The following is a 16,990-nucleotide window of genomic DNA, read 5'->3' as shown; positions in this document are numbered from 1 at the left end:
GAACACTACGAAAGGAGCTAAATTAGTTGAAAAACTGGAAAATGTCAAGACAGCCAGTTGGTTGTAAAAGTCCGCACTGCTGGTTCAACAGGACGAAAGTTCAAGCTGTTACGTCAAGAAAAAGGCTATGGAGGAGTCACGCTAGCCAGGTGAACCGGCTACACCAAAGAAATGTTGTTCGGAACGAGTCAAGATCAGAGACTGAATCTATGAACTGTTTCCGCAGAGACTGAACCTGTGAACTGTTCCCACCGAGATTATCTCTGTAAATTGTTTTATATGACATTGACTCCACCGAGATTATATCTGTAATTGTTTATAGGAAGTTGAAGATATGTATGTTTAGCGGAGACTCTAAGTAATAAGCTAAAAAGGGAGGATTGTAGTGTATGTACCCGTCTACCTTTAAGGGAACTATTGAATGTAACCGTTCACCTTTAAGAGAACTACTTTAGGTGTGGCACTATTTGTTTGGCTTCTGTATACTGTAATACCGATAGTGACCACACCAGTATATAAGTGTTGTGGCAGGATTGCTGGGGCAGATTCGCCCGGACCTTCGAATAGTAAAGACCTGTTTTGTTTGTTACTTCTGAAGTCTGTGTATTTATTAACTGCACAACCCACAGACTTTACACCTTGCCATTTAATTTTCCCACCTTTCTTGAAGCAATGACTTATGCTGGGAAAGGTTTGCACAAACACCAGGAATCCTCCAGGACCTTAGCATGGTCATTCTTCATGCTTGGCCCTAGTCAACATTGATTAGCTATTCAGGCAGAAGGCATCACAGCAGAACCCATTCTTATTTTTTTGTGACGGTGACTACACTGAGCTGGGGGCCTCAGTCAGAGCCAATCTGTAACTGAACTTCACATCAAAACCAGCCAGCTCAGGCCAACCTGAACCAAACTGAGAGATTGCACAAAGGGCAGCATGCACAGTTTTGGGGCACTCCTCACAGGGCACATCGTCCTAAACTCAGCATCAACATTCTTAACCCAGTCCTTGGGTTTGGACTTGACACAAGGAGTTTTCATAGAAATAGAAATTACAGCAGTTTGTAGTCACTCCCCCACCCCCACCAATACCCCAGACCCTAGTCACCCATTCTTCCTTCCCCTGCCCCCTAGACCTGTACCTCTCCCCACTCCATCTCTTTCTCTCACCCCCCACCCGCCCCAAACAGCCAGTCCAGTTTCTCACCACGCCCATGTGTGTGTGTGGGGGGGGGGGGGGGGGGGGGGGGGGAGGAAACGGCACCGATCCGGAGCAGCGTCTGAGCGGCAACCGGTGACGCAGATCCCATTCCAGGAGATCTCCAGGAGGGTTGGCAACCCGGATAGGGCACTTATACAAAGCAGGTTTACTCAGTTAATCACCCCCCACCCCCTTCCCTTTTTTCAGTGCTGTGGCTACATTACCACACCAGTTACAGCACACACATTTTGACTTGGCAACTCAATCCATACCAGATGCTCCACAAAAGCGACACTTTAAAGACTGTCTCCATCACCCAGGGCTGGCTGGTTCTGAATTTATGAAAAGATGAAATCTAGGTTATTGTACAGGAGACAAATCAAAATATGTTACCATTGGGAGCTAATTCAAGAAAAATGTTTCAATCTGTGACAGAATAACAGTTACTGCTTTGTGCCAATAGAATCTGTTTCATCAGCATAAGAGGAAATGATTAGTAAATAGTGTGTGCTACTGAACATGGTAGTGCCCAGATAAGAGGTGAAGAATGTTACTTCAAAACTTGCAGAATGCTGAAAAGTACAAGAAAAACACTAACCCAAGTGTCAAACTAATTTTCTATGTTGATCCTGATTCGCTATCATGCACTTGGCGTGGGCTACATGAAGCAAAAATTTAAATATAAAAAGATGCAGAGACCTCAACTGGCTGCCTTCGTGATTGTAAGCCATAAGTCACAGGCACAGAACACTCACTGCTGCACAGACCTTGTAAGCATCATCTGAGACCTCCAGAAGAGGGGAAAGAGGAGACCTTCCATCTCATGGCAATCTGCATGCTTTACTCTAACCTTTACTGTTCAAATAAAGTTTCTCACTTCTGGCTTTTTTCAAGGTTTCTCTGGACGACCTGCCACATGCCTCACCCACCCACCCACGATCACTAGACATGTCTTTTTTTCATTTCATCTATTTTTTTTATCTCACACATTTGAGTAAAAAAAGGGTCAGAAATTGTTCATTTCATTTCTGACCCGAGCCAGATTTCCTCCCTTCTTTCACATCTCTATTTCCTCACAGAAAAAGACATTGGGGCATTAGACTTTGGGATTTTAGCGCAAGAACAGGCAGATCCAGGTGCTGCGCCGTGTACATCCAATCATTCACCCGCCGCAATGGGCTTCTGACAATAACGTCACCAGGTCCCACCATCATATCTTCACGCATTACCTGCCTTTCGCCTTCACTAAACCTAGTTTTGCCGCCATGACCATTCCCCACATGGAGACACTGCTTCCCATTTTATAGACTTTGTGCAAGTGGTCCCTGGATTTAGTCTCTTGGTGCAAGTGATGCCTGGATTTGGTTTCTCGATGCAAGTCGTCCTTGGATTTGGTGTCTCACATTGCAAGTGTTCCCTGGGCTCATCTGAGAGGAAGCTTGCCATCACCACCGCCATCCCAGTCCGCTGCACTCAACCAGCTTGTCATCTTTTTACGCCTTTGCGTTTCCTTTAAATGCGGGGTGAAGCGGGACCTCTTCCTGTCGCACTGCCTCATCTTTTCCATTACCCTGCTCCACTTTTTAATCATCAGATACATCGAACTTAAAATGGTATTTAACTGCAGAAGAGGAGCACAATGCCCCACTGCACAGTGTGTGAAGGCGGTCGAAGGACTTGTGTGAGGTGAGCACTTAAACCCAACGGGAAAAGAGTGAGCGGCCAGAGAGCGGGATAAAGTGAAGCTGTGAGTGGAGGAACAGCAAACATGAGCGAGGTAGAGGTGTTGAGCACAGGCCAAATATTTGACATCCTTGCTCGAACCCATTCTATTGAATCATTGCAAGCCAATTGCTTTATCTAAAGTTTGAGAGATCTGCCACCTCTCCAATTACCAAATTTTATGTCACACTAGGTATAAAGCATTACCAGGACTAACTTCTATATCAGCACTTTTCTTTTTAAAACCACTACTCTGCTTAATTTAAAAAGGGACCTCCACGTGGTTGGTGTGCTGTGACCAGTGTTTGTGGTGCAGCTTAGAAGTGATTACAACATCACAGAAATTTACTGGTCATCTGACATTTGTACAAAACCTACCAATGTTGGAAGGGTGCGGAGAGGAAAGGGGACAGTTGTACTAAAGTGTTTTCATCAAAAGCTCCTCCACAGTGATGTGTTTCACTACCGACATTATTGGCGTACATTGGCAAATAAGACAAGGTATGCACAATTTCCTCAGTGCTCCTCATACACAGGAAGACATTTCAAAATACTGTAGATATCAAAAGGCGGTGGGGGGAAAAAAAGGGGTTTTGAAAAAGAGGAAAAACTTTTTTTAAAATATATAAACACAGCAAGTGGCTAGGATCTGGATGCACTGCCCGAGAGGGTGGTGGAGGCAGATTCCATCGTGGCTTTCAAAAGGGAATTGCAGAAGTACCTGAAGGAAAAAAAATTGCAGGGCTACGGGGAAAGTGCTCTTGCAGAGAGCCGGCACGGGCTCGACGGGCCGAATGGCCTCCTTCTGTGTACTAAACCATTCTATAATTCTATGGCGACAGGGACCCTTGAATTAATTGAAGTGTTTTTAAGTTGAGGAGTTTTGATTGGAGTTAATGGAGAAAGCTGATCCTCTCTGGTTGGAAAGTCAGTGATGAGGGAGCATCAATTTAAAATTATCATAGAATTAGAAGTTTCTTTTTTTTTTCCAGTGGACTGTTGGAGCATGGAAAGGGGGGTAGTTGAGGCAGAGAATATTGCATCTTTTAATGGAAAATTGGAAGGATAGTGGCAGCAGAGGAAGACAGTGCTATAGGGCGAGTGGGATTAGTTTTCGATTGCTCTAGCAAAGAGCCAGCATAGACACGATGGGCTGAATAGCCCGCTCTGGTGCTCGAAGCTTCTATGGTCAGGTGTGTGCAGTCAGCTCATTCAGATCTCTTTGAAAATGAGGGGTTTTTTTTATTCTAGAGGGAAATAAGGCGGCAGTGAACTACGGAGGGAGCAATGACTGGACAAGTAGCCACTAATGATCGAAGAGAGGAGGGGGACAAAGGAAAAGGATGGAAAGAGAGAAGAGACGAATTAAATAATTGTCAGAGGTGCACAGGCTGCATGCAAGGCTGGAGGAGACAGCTAAAAAGGAGGGTACTGCCCATCCTGCTCTTTATACGTGGCACCTATGATAAATATGATTTCCTACCATCTTAACATTTGACACATCCCATTAATGGGCAGGTCAAAAATAATTCACATTTTAAACGTAGAGTGAATAAATGTATTCGCCAGCTAGCAGGGGTTTGTTTATCAAAATCCCACCTTATCTTTCTCCCCCTCTCCGAACCAATTTCATTTGAACATCCAAATGAGTCATGGCTCTGAAGATAGGACCCGAGCCATGAGAATTATGTATGGAATAGGGGAGATTTAATTGAGGTGTATAAAATTATGAGGGGCCTAGATAGATAGAGTGGATAGGAAGGACCTATTTCCCTTAGCAATAGGGGGCATAGATTTAAGTCATTGGTAGAAGGATTAGAGGAGAGTGGAGGAGAAATGTTTCCATAAGAGGATGGTGGGGGGTCTGGAACTCACTGCCTGAAAGGGTGGTAGAGGCAGAAACCCTCATCACATTTAAAAAGTGCTTGGATATGCACTTGAAGTGCCGTAACCTACAGGGCTATGGGCCAAGAGCTGGAAAGTGGGATTAGGCTGGATAGCTCTTTTTCGACCGGCAGACACGATGAGCCAAATGGCCTCCTTCTGTGCTGTAAATTTCTATGATTCCATGAACACTGAAAATATTTAGAAAAATGTTTAATATTTACAATGTAATGGCAGGGCCACCTCTGGCTGGCATTGAAAACAATGGATAACTCCATTGCCCTTCTCCAATAATCCTAAATGTGAATGAGGTTATTGCCCAGAGGGAGTGGGTTTTACTTGCCAGCTGTTATTGGGTAGTACATTTATGCCAAGTGAAAATCTAGGCCAACATCACTTTACAAGTACAGATTTTTGATGGCCTTCTTGAGACTCTCCAGCTCATTGAACTAGGAAGAAATCCAGTTAACAGATCAGTAATTTAGTGGGAGTCAATAGATTCGAAGAGATAAGTAGTGCCATCGTCAGAGCAATTATTAATTATTCCACAAAGGAGGAATCATATTCTCAGACCTAGTTAAAGGTCTGTAGCCTCTTGAAGAGTCCCTCCCTTTGCCAACATTGGCTTCCCTCATCACAAGCTAAAGAACTCTCCTCACAAGCAAAACATTTGAAAAATTAATTACACCAAAAAAATGCAGAAGCAGTTAGGGACCTCAGTCCTGATCAGTGGCCCTTGCCCTCCTTTCCTCTCCCCTCCCCTCCCTTCACACCCTCACTACAACACGTACAAGAATGTCATGAGGAAAAGATTAAACTGTCCTGCAACAGCAGTCCGCCTCAAGGACAAATAGCCTGCTATCAGTCAACATCAGTGCTCTCAAAAAAATGGCTACAATAAGCAATGGGGGAGGAATGGATAAATGATGTGGGGGAAGAAAGCAAGGAAAAGCCCACAGGAAGTCACCACTTTGGGTGGTGGTCGGTTCTAGTTTTAGAACCTTGCATCACTCAATGCACTTGTGCCATTGGATGTGGGATGAGTTAGTGCAAGGCTGGACTGTTAGATGGAGTGATATGTTGTAGTGAGGCACTTCAATTCAGGGAGGGCAGGTGAAATGCAGACTGACATTCCTCAGTCCCATCACAAATATAAAATTACACAATTACAAAAAAAAATGTAGAAAAATGTACAGAAGCTTTTTCACCACTCAACTGGCTGGTATTCTCCTCCAGATTTCCTTGTCCAAACAACCTTGTCTCTCAACATACATTATGTGCGTCTGGTGTTCAAGGTGATCTTTGATCCAATCGTTTTAATCTTCCCCACAGGATTGCTGTCCTATATTAAAACCCTGTGACAAGAGCAAGGAGACCCTAATAAAAATACCTTTAATGGGCTCCCCTCCTCTGCAGAAACAGCCCTACTTGCAGTGACTTCTGTAGTAACATCCCCTACCCCTTCCTGTACTGCAAGGCTGCCTCCCTCCCACAGCTTGAATAAATCTGAATTTCTAAAGCATTTGCCTGTTGACAGGTTTGCTCTCTGCTGATATGATGTATTTCTTTCCCAGTGTTAACAGGGTAAAACAATAAGGCTACTTCGCCCTTAAAGCATGTTTCAGTTCCAATTTAATAATCGATGAAGGCAACATGTTAATAAATCAGATTCTAAATCTAGATCTCCATTACTTTTTCGACATTCAGATTAATATGGGTATACACAAGGCATTGATCTGTACAATTTCACATTCTGATTCATCCCCTCCTCCAACTTTCTCCTTGTGTTTTTTTTTTGTTTCTGGGATGTGTGCATCGCTGGCAATGCCAGCATTTATTGCCCATCCCTAATTGCCCTTGAGGTGGTGGTGGTGGACAGCCTTCTTGAACCGCTGCAGTCTGTGTGGTGAAGGTACTCCCACAGTGCTGTTAAGTAGGGAGTTCCAGGATTTTGACCCAGCGACGATGAAGGATCAGCCGATATACTTCTAAGTCAACTTGCTTTTTAATCTGTTTCATTTCCTGCTTTCTCAGTTTTGACGAAGGGTCTTCGACTCTGTTGCTCTCTCCACGGATGTTGCCTGGCCTGCTGAGTTTTTCCAGTGTTTTCTGTTATTTCTTCTAAGTCAGGATGGTGTATGACTTGGAGGGGAACTTGCAGGCGATGGTGTTCCCATGCGCCTGCTGCCCTTGTCCTTCTAGGTGGAAGAGGTCGCGGGTTTGGGAGGTTTAAGGTGCCAACTCTTGCTTAAGTGCAATTTCACAGGTCCCAGCAGCTCTCCAGTACCTCACCCCAGTAGCTGTTCATTATGTGCAAGTCTGTCCAGTGTCAGCAAGACAGTGATCCACATTAGGCATCACATATTAAACCAATGCTGCCCAAACCAAAAACATTCACTTTGCAGAAAAAGCTCACTGGCTGGCAGTTAGGGGCTACAAACTCTGAATGATATTCCACTCTCTCCATACTGCCAGGTGACAAGCCAATTCAGCAGAGACCAACAATTTAATCTGGTACCCTTTTGCTAAAGAGTACTTCATTCCACACTGGGAAGGGCCTTTATTCACAAGGCCATCATTTGTCATTTGAATGATTTTCCTGATTTTTAATTTCATTGAAGATGTAAAACAGGCTGCCAACTCACCGTCACCCATTTTACACTACGGCACAAAGTCAAGATCTACCCCAACTATTCCAACACTCTTGCCAGCCTCCTGTCCTCCACCCATCATAGACTTCAGCTAATGCAGAATTCTGCTGCCCATATCCTATCCTGCACTAAGTGCCGCTAATCCATCATCCTGGTCCTCACTAATCTATGCTAATTCTCAAATCTCCCAGTGCCTCAAATTTTAAATGCTCATCCTTGTGTTTAAGTCACTCCATGACCTCCCCACCTTTGTCTCTAACCTCCAACACTACAACAACCCCCTTTAACTGTTCCTCTAACTCCAACCCCCCTTTCCTTTACCCAACAAATGGCATCCATATTTCAGATATCTGGGCCATACAATTACTTTAGGATATAAAGCACAGAAACAGGCCATTCGGCCCACACTGGCGTTTATGCTCCACACGAGCCTCTTCCTGTCTTTCCTCATCTAAATCTATCAGTATAACCCTCTATTCCCTTCTCCCTCATATGCTTGCCTAGCCTCCCCTTAAATGCATCTATACTATTCGCTTCAACCACTCCATGTGTTAGTGAGTTCCAGAATTGTGGTGAAAATGTGGAATTCTCTCCCTAAATCCCCGTCTTGCTGCCCTCCCTTAAGACTCTCTAAAATCCACCTCAGAGCAAGCTTCTGGTCACCCCAATATCTCCTCCTTTGGCTCAGTGTCCTCCGCACCCACCCCCATGCCTCTGAAGCAGAGTGGGACTTTGACAGTAAAAGCACTATATAATTACCTGTTGTTGTCCCACTTAAAAGTCTACTTTATTAAGCAATGCAGGTGAAGGCTGGCTAGCTGAAGGTAGTTAACAGGGTATTTTTCTTTTAGCGTTGCAAGCCGGAAGTACCATATGCCGGCTGAGCAATGATGTCCGGCTGCATGTGGGCAGGATTGAGCAGCTCAGGTCTACTACTACACATTCTAGCATGTCCACAAGATTAGCACTCCTCAAAGCTAGTGATTAATTGGTCAAGATTGTTGGTGGCTGAGTCACAACATTAGCATTATACCAAAGACAAAGTTCTGACACCTGCATGCTTACCTTCAGCGACTGGTGCACAAGGACACCATGATCTCATTGGCAATAGATTGGGAAAAGGGGAAGTGCATTCAGATAATAATCTGCCTTCCTGTTTTTGCCACCGAAGTGGATAACTTCGCATTTATCCACATCATACTGCATTTGCCATGCATCTGCCCAATCACCCAACCTGTCCAAATCATACTGGAGTTTCTCTGCATCCTCCGCACAGCACACCCACCCAGCTTTGTGTCATGTGCAAACGTGATATATTACATCTAGTTCCCTCTTCTAGATCATTTATATATATTGTGAATAGCTGGGGTCGTAGCACCAATCCCTGCGGTACCCCACTAGTTACTTACTGCCTGCCACTCGGAAAAAGACCAGTTTATTCCAACTCTTTGCTTCCTGTTTGCCAACCAGTTCTCTATCCAAGACAGTACCTTACCCCCAATCCCATGTGCTTTCACTTTGCACGCTAATCTCTTATGCGGGACCTTATCAAAAGCCTTCTGAAAGTCCAAATACACCACATCCACTGGTTCTCCCTTATCTATTCTACCAGTTACTTCCTCAAAAAATTCCAGTAGATTAGTCAAGCATGATTTACCTTTTGTAACTCCATGTTGATTTTGTCCAATCCTGTCACTGTTTTCCAACTGCTCTGCTATTACATCTTTTATAATGGACTCTAGCATTTTCCCCACTACCGATGTCAGGCTATAATTCCCCTTTTTTAAATAGTGGGGTTACATTAGCTATCCTCCAATCCATGGGAACTGTTCGAGTCTATAGAATTTTGGAAGATGACCAGCAATGCATCTACTATTTCTAAGGCCACTTCCTTAAGTAACCTAGGATGTAGATTATCAGGCCCTGGGGATTTGTCAGCCTTCAATCCTGTCAATTTCCCTACAAATACAGATTTCATTTAATTCCTCCCTCTCATTAGACCTATGTTCCCTGACATCTCTGGGGGGTTATTTGTGTCCTCCTTTGTGAAGACAGAACCAAAGTATGTATTTAATTGGTCAGCCATTTCTTTGTTCCCCATTATAAATTCCCCTGATTCTGACTGCAAGGGACCTACGCTTGACTTCACTAATCTTTTTCTCTTCACATATCTATAGAAGCTTTTACAGTCAGTTTTTATGTTCCCTGAAAGCTTACTCTCATACTCTATTTTCCCCCTTAATTAATCCCTTTGTCCTCCTTTGCTGAATCCTAAACTGCTCCCAATACTCAAGTTTGCTGCTTTTTCTGGCCAAATTATATGCCCTCTCCTTGGATCTTATGCTATCCCTAATTTCCCTCGTTAGCCACAGTTGAGTCACCTTTTTTGTTTTATTTTTATGCCAAACAGGGATGAACAAATTCTGTAGTTCATCCATGCGATCTTTAAAATCTTTGCCATTGCCTATCCACCCTCAACCCTTAAAGTAACGTTCCCCAATCCATCCTAGCCAACTCGTGCCTCATACCGTCATAGTTTCCTTTATTTAAATTCAGGACCCTAGTCTCTGAATCAACTACTTCACTCTCCATCTTAAATGAAGAATTTTATCATATTATGATCACTCCTCCCCAAGGGGGCTCATACATGGTTCATGATGATGGGGTTGGGTAGCGAACTCCAGGATCTTGACCCAACTCATTCACATCACAGCAAATACCCATCCTTCCCAGCATGAGGCACCTCTTTCAATAAACTAAGGCAACAACATCACCAAATGTCAACACATGATTAGAGTATGGGCAGGCCTCCCCTCTGATCGGCACAGTTCGTACAATTGATGTTGTGTGAGGAGACACCTTATGTGGGTAGGGGGCATGTAATCGAATATCTCATACCTACAATTTGCTCAACAACTCCCATTTAAATTGTGCCTTTAATGGTAAAAACACATTCCAATTCACTTTGGGGGTGTATAGGGCGAGGGGGGGGGGAAATGGACATCAAGCGAAAGGAGATACGAGGATGGGTGACCAAAAGGCAGGTCAGAGAGGTAGGCTTTAAAATGAGGTTGAAGGGTTTATGGAGGGAATTCCAATGTGGGGGGGGGGGGGGTGCAGGGTGGTAATGCGCAAGGATGAAGTTTGTGGTAGGGGTGGGGCGACAATAACAGTTAAGTTAAAGATGCTTGCATAATACCTTATGCTGAAATGTTTCAAGGCACTTGCATACAATGCATTTCTGGATGACTTCCATAGCCAATGTAGCTCTTCATACAACTCAACAGCTCAGCCCATAGCCATATACATCAGAGACAATGCCTAGCGCACAATCTGATGAGACAAACATAATGCCCTCATCACCATGGCAGAATATTTATTATTCATATCTTCCTTGTAAGCAAGAGAACAGCCTTCTACATGTGCTTTTCAAGGTGCTAACCCTTCATGAGCAATGGTAGTATTTTTGCGTCAAAATAAAAAGTAATGTTCTCTGACCTCACTGTTTAGTGAATGTTCTGATCAGAACTCTCCCAATGTAAAAACCCTGAAGCTCACATGTTCTGCTGCATACAGCAAATAGAAATTACAAAGGCCTTTTGAAATCTTTATTTCCTTTTATTGGCCAAGTGTGAAACAATGTGGAGAGTACACACTCTATTCCCTTCACTCTGGGCATGCAACTCCTGGCAGAACATTAAGCGCCTGTTTAAAGTGATATTGGAACAATGCATGCCACTACTGCAGCTCAAGGGTCATCACACACATTAAACAAAAAATGCTGCAGGCAAAAGACTTAGTGATTGAGCCCAGAGAATAAAAGATAAGTTTTTTTTCCTTGTTACCCACCCTCTCTGGTGGTGGGGGACTTGTGATTCTACAAGTACTAGATGCCAACCAGCACATTAGCTAAATGGCTATTCTTTGAGACTGCAGAAGCCAAGCACAAGGAGCGCATGTCAACCCAAGCACCCCACCCACCCGTTCAACCACCGTCTGTCCCACCTGTGACAGAGACTGTAGGTTCCGCATTGGACTCATCAGTCACCTGAGAACTCATTTTTAGTGTGGAAGCAACTCACCCTCAGTTCCGAGGGACTGCCTAAGAAGAAGACGACGACATGAAATTGAACAGTGAATGCCAACCAGCTACTCCCATGATATGAGAGAGTCACAATCCTGGCCATGATGGGGCATGAGAGCCAATCGTGGCCTCACCTCATGCCCACACGTGCATTCTTTCCAGTGGGCTTCACTGGCTTTCAAGTAGTGGGAACCCTGATTGATTCCTCTCCTCCCCCAGCTTGAGAGGCCAGTTGTACCCAATCTGAAAATCTGCTACTTCACTACAGCCTGAGACGGAATCCTGAACTATCCTGATCGGTGTGACTCACTACTCCACTTGGCGACTCATTTCAAGCCAGCTGGGATTATTTATTTATAAACCAGACCAAATAGCAATGCCAATTATAGTTTGTGCAAATTGACTGGCGCTCTCCCCGCACCTGGGGGAACCCCACTCTCCCCCTCCGCACCCGGCACACTCACTGGCAAGATCGCTGTTGCTTTTATCTGTTTAAAAGTTGCGACAAGCAACATTGAGGTGAAAGTGTGAAAGACGCCGAGGGGGAAGAAGGACAGAGATAATAGAACAAGTGATTTGGGGGGCGGGGGGTTAGAGGAGTTCGCGTTCAGACAGAATTAAAACAATGCAGCAACAACTTGACGCTGGGGCTATTTAAAAACGGGAGATTATGGAGAACAGATGGGAAGAGGATCAATCGGTAAGGAGCAGCACTGATGGCGGGATGTGGAGCAGCTCCTTCACCTCCACTCAACACACGGTCAGCCCTGCACCCAACACAGCCCGTTAGCAGCACAGAACAGAGGCAATGCTGGCCTTGGTACCGAGCCCGGAGGGAGGAAGGAAGGAAGAGTTGTGATGCCCCATCTGCTAACTCAGAAGCCGATAAGCCTGCGGACATGTGCAGTCTGGGGGCTCAGCGCTGCAGCAAGCGCCGCCCGAGGCTCCCTGCAGACCGGGGGCCTGGGGACTGGTTCCTGCAGGTGCGGAGCTCGACATCAACACATGGTTAAACAGGGCTCCATGTTAGATGGTCTGTCAACCATTCTTCCCCCCCCCCAAACACACACCTAATCAATTTCCCCCCAGCAGACAACGAATCAATTTCCCCCACCACCCCATCAAAACTAATCAATTTCCCCCTCAACACAACTAATCAATTTCCCCCATCAACTAATCAATAACACTCCCCCCCCCCCCCCCCCCAAACAACTAATCAATAACTCCCTCCTCCCTCCCACACAAGCTGGGTCCACCAGCCCCGGCGAGCGGTGGAGTCCCTGCCCGCGGTGCGGTACCTTGTGCGGAGCCTGGAGCAGTCGGTGCAGCCCCGCGATCTGATTGATGAGCGAGATGTCCTCCCGGAAAGTGTAGAGCGGGGGCCGGGTGGGCTCCGGGAAGTTGGTGCTGTTAAACGGATCGGTGTCGTCGAGGAACTGGACCCTGCAGACCAAGGTGGCCATGGCCTGTCCTGTCCATAAAACACAGAGAAAGAGAAAGAGTCGTCGGTGAGAGAGAGCCGGTTCCCGAACCGCCGCTCACAGTCCCGGCTTCCCGGGACACTGCAAATCTCCAGCTCCCGCTCCCGCAGCCGCTGTTACTCAGCTAGTCCCAGGTCGAGAGAGACGGGCGAAGAGCTCCCCCTCCATCCATCCATCACCCCCCTTCTCCGCAGGACAGCAAGAGAACGACCGGCTCCTGCACCGTCTGCCCGAGCACTGGCACCGGCCGCCCAGCGCCCCCAAGCTGTTAAACTCAGCGAGTTTCAGAGCCTCCACATCGCAAGTTAATAAAAAATAAAACCGGCCCCAGTTCGCACGTTTCATCGGTGCCTTTGCGATAAACCGGCATCAGCCCAGCCTGGGTCCAGAGCCCCGGTTACTATTGGTTTGTCTTTAGTCGCTGCTCCTCAGTAGTTAGAAAGATCAATTTTGCTCCGACTTTACTTCAAGTCTGGGAAGACGCATCGCGTTTAACCCTTCGAATTCTGGATTTATTTCAATCGGGGAAAAAAAGTGTTTTTTTTGCAAGATCACTTGTTCGGTTCAATATCACATAATTCTGGTGATGGCATTTAATAAGTGTTTTTGAAAAATGATGTAAAAGGAAAAGCCAGGACTTGATGAATCGGCAGGTATGGATTGGGTTGGGATTTTAGTTTATCGCAATTTGATATTCCAGTTCCGTCGAATTTAAGAATTATCCTTCAAGATAATTTGTGAAATTTCAGATCGGTTTGGGATGGAGTTTGGATTTCCATAGCTGTTGACTTATTCCTGTTACACGCAGACACACACATGGCTACCCTCGGGGGGGGGGGGGGGGGGCAGTGACAGGTCCTGCCCTAGCACTGACAATAGTTGCAAGAGGTCTCAGGCTAGGGAAATTGTGGAAGGGGAAGGGAAAGTACCGCCACTGTTTTCCTCAACAAATGCTCATACGGCCTGCCATTGCCCAGTTAGTGATAGGTAAATGATTACTATTAATCCCAGTATTTAAAATGGCCAGTTACCACACCGTCTGCACCATCTAGTGGCAGCGTGCATGTACATACATGGCATTAAAATGAATGAGGCTTCTTTTCTGCAGTTCTACTGTGGCATTCAGAACAGAGTGAATACAGTGGTACCTTTTAAAACAAAATCCTTTTGCTGACTCCAGTGCCCCCCTAATTTGGATCTACCCCAGCCCCTACTTTTTGTTTGTGCACCCAATTTTCTTTCCCCCCTCCCCCCACCTTCAGTGTCCCCTAGAAACCAGAAGCTCAGTCATGCCACAGCTACCCACACACCTAATGCCCCTCGTGAACTCAAGTTTACCCCATCCCCCCCAATCCAGTAAATTTCCCCATCACAGCCCCCCCCCCCGTGCCATCAATTTGCCCTGCTGGATCGGGAACCGACCAGGAAAACCACTGCAGGCTGTCTGGGCCAATGGAGACGTTGCACAGGTTCCCATCATAGGAACTGGAACAGCTGGACTCGGGTCCCAGCTAGTTCAGCTCCTCCAACTGGGAGAGAGTCAGGAAAGATAGCCTTTGCTGTGTCCTGTGCACAGCTTTTGTGGTCACAACTTGCTACTTTCTGGAACATCATTCTAACCTCTAATGACTGACACTTATTAATTCTCAAAAAAAGGTGATATACAGCGGTTGCAGGGGAATATACAAGCCATCAGCCCCCAGCTGACCAGTGAGGAGGAGGAGGAGGGGGGGAGGAGTAAAAATGAATTAGGAGTCACTAACTCCATCGAGGCGAGATTACTGCCTGTAATCATGTGTGTAATAGGTACAGACACTGGGCTGGGGTGACAAAGCAAACCACTGCAACTTCACAAACTTATTCCCGCTGTCAAATTACTGCTTGGGAATCACTTCCAGGTATCCATTTCTCCTTAAGGAGACTGCGTAGTTTGATTTAACATTTCCTCCAGTGCAAACTACAGGAGCTACTCATTTTTTTCTAAAATACCAATAACTTTCAATCCAGTTTTTCATATTTGGATGAAATTACTTCCCTTTTCACATTCCATGCAAGTGTTCCATGAAAGAGTCATCTTCCATTAAAAACAAAGACTGCCCGTGCTGCACAAAGGGGATTTATTACCCGCTCACTCGCTTTCTCAGTGAGAAAGATTAAGTAAATAATTTTTGCTTCCACATATTGTGTTCTGCTACACAGTACCGAGGCTAGGAGTGCTACACTTTGTTCAGTTGGAGGGTAACCAAACATGCCCAGTGAGGTGGTACTTGGAAATTTTTGCAATGTGAGCCTGCTGTGACATAACTAACTGTTTAACAGATGGAATACCTTATGACCATGGTCACATAGCACCTGCAGATTTACTCCCCATAAGCGTGTAATACAGTCCTGAGACTTCCCATTTGCCCCCAAACCCCCCCCTTCAAAAAAAAAACACAAAACATAACTGACATTACAGTATTGAGCTACTGGATTTTAAACTGTAGATGGTAAGAGATTCTCTTCAGTGGTAAGTATTTGGGAAGCACTTGACCCACAGAAGTAAAAGGGCGCTGGTTGCTTTCTGAAAGATCAGGTCATGTGAGCATGGTAATTGAGCCTGTTTATTAAAGTGAGGTACATATAATTTCAGGCATCAACAACAGCATCTGTCCTCCAAGTGTTTTTTTGATGCAGACTTTACTTGAAATGAACTGGAGCATATTTTCCCAGCTTTATTTCTCAGAAGTTTATTTCCATTTCTCTTACACATGGTTCCATTCACAAGAAGTCAAAGTGGTTTACATTCTAGTTCTCTTCACCGATAAAGAAAAAATATACCACTAGTATTCAGTCCATCCTCCAGTCATGCCATGAATAAACTCCCATTTTGCTATTCTTGGGGTGCAAAGTTCTGAATCAGCCCATGAGAGTTTTGTATATCATGCAACTTGAACAGTGTTCATAACTGAAGTACAGGAAACTCTCTTTTTACCGGCACCTAAATAACCGGAAATCTCTTAACTGACAAAATTCAGGAGTAGGTTCAGGTAAGTTTTACTTCATATTAGTGGCCGTGTAACCGGGGTTCCTGCAGCTGTTGCCATGCAACAGGGACGCCTGGATCCGAGGCCGTGTACGGGGCTCTCGTACCTTAGTAAGTATACCTCTCGAATCTGGACTTTTTGATCAACCGGCACCACGCCGGTGCCAGATAAAAAAAAAAGTTTCCTGTAGTTGTAACATTTGAGCAGTGGATTCATGCAACAGCGAAAATATCCATCTGTGGATGTGTTAAAATGGCACCAATAGCCACACAGTGACTGTCACTTTATGAATCAGACTTTCTCCCTGCAGTAGAACTGCAGCAGTCTCAATACTACTGCAGGCACACAGAAGATTGAATTGAAAAAAAAAAGACAAGATTGCAGAAGACTGGTTGATAGACCCTTTCAAGATCAGTATTCACCCACTTGTCAAGCTAACTAGTACAGCAATTTAAATTAAAGTTACCTTTTCTCTGTTGTGTAGTTTTCACTGCGTTGCACAATTGCGAGTTTGAAGTGTCAGAGCCCAGTTGACAAATTTGTCTTAAAAAGGCAATATAGCTAAAACTTGCAGATTTACCAGAGTTGAAAGCTGAATTATGTCACCAGGTGTGATCTGCAACAACAAATAATGTTTAATATAAGAACTGGAAAAGATTATTTAAAAAAGATATCCAAGGCATTGCAACAGTTTACACTGCAGCAGACAGATGCCATCATCTGGAGCAAGTCCTTCCAGGAATCAAGGCCTTGGAGAGGGTGCAGAAGAGATTTATAGAATGGTACCAGGAATGAGGGACTTTAGTTATGTGGAGAGAGTAGAGAAGCTGGGATTGTTCTCCTTAGAGCAAAGAAGGGGAGATTTAATTGAGCTGTTCAAAAGTAGGAGTTTAAAAAAAAAAGTATATTAGGGAGAAACTATTTCCAGTGGCAGGAGGGTTG

General features: G+C 45.1%; 1 protein-coding gene across 8 annotated transcripts in view; it reads right to left on the bottom strand.

The window, feature by feature from the left end:
• Window positions 1-13,773, bottom strand: part of fhod3b (formin homology 2 domain containing 3b) — a 724,225-nt gene extending 710,452 nt beyond the window's left edge. For 6 of the 8 annotated variants that reach the window (XM_085989121.1, XM_085989122.1, XM_085989124.1 and 3 more), the window contains exons 1-2: window positions 13,361-13,772; window positions 12,840-13,012 (exon numbers count right to left, since the gene is read on the bottom strand). In XM_085989121.1, coding sequence (XP_085845247.1) covers window positions 12,840-13,012; window positions 13,361-13,367 — 180 coding nt within the window. In that variant the 5' untranslated portion in view covers window positions 13,368-13,772. Of the gene's footprint in view, window positions 1-12,839; window positions 13,013-13,360 lie in introns of all 8 variants that reach the window. The other 2 variants (XM_085989128.1, XM_085989123.1) reach the window with 2 other exon arrangements.
• Window positions 13,774-16,990: the final 3,217 nt, after the last annotated feature.

Source organism: Somniosus microcephalus, chromosome 5 (genome assembly GCF_052327205.1).
Source record: "Somniosus microcephalus isolate GS21.2 chromosome 5, FLI_Smic_1.0, whole genome shotgun sequence".
NCBI classification, from domain to species: Eukaryota; Metazoa; Chordata; class Chondrichthyes; order Squaliformes; family Somniosidae; genus Somniosus; species Somniosus microcephalus.
Note: the sequence above shows the minus strand (reverse complement) of the source record. Positions and strands in the feature narration are given on the sequence as shown.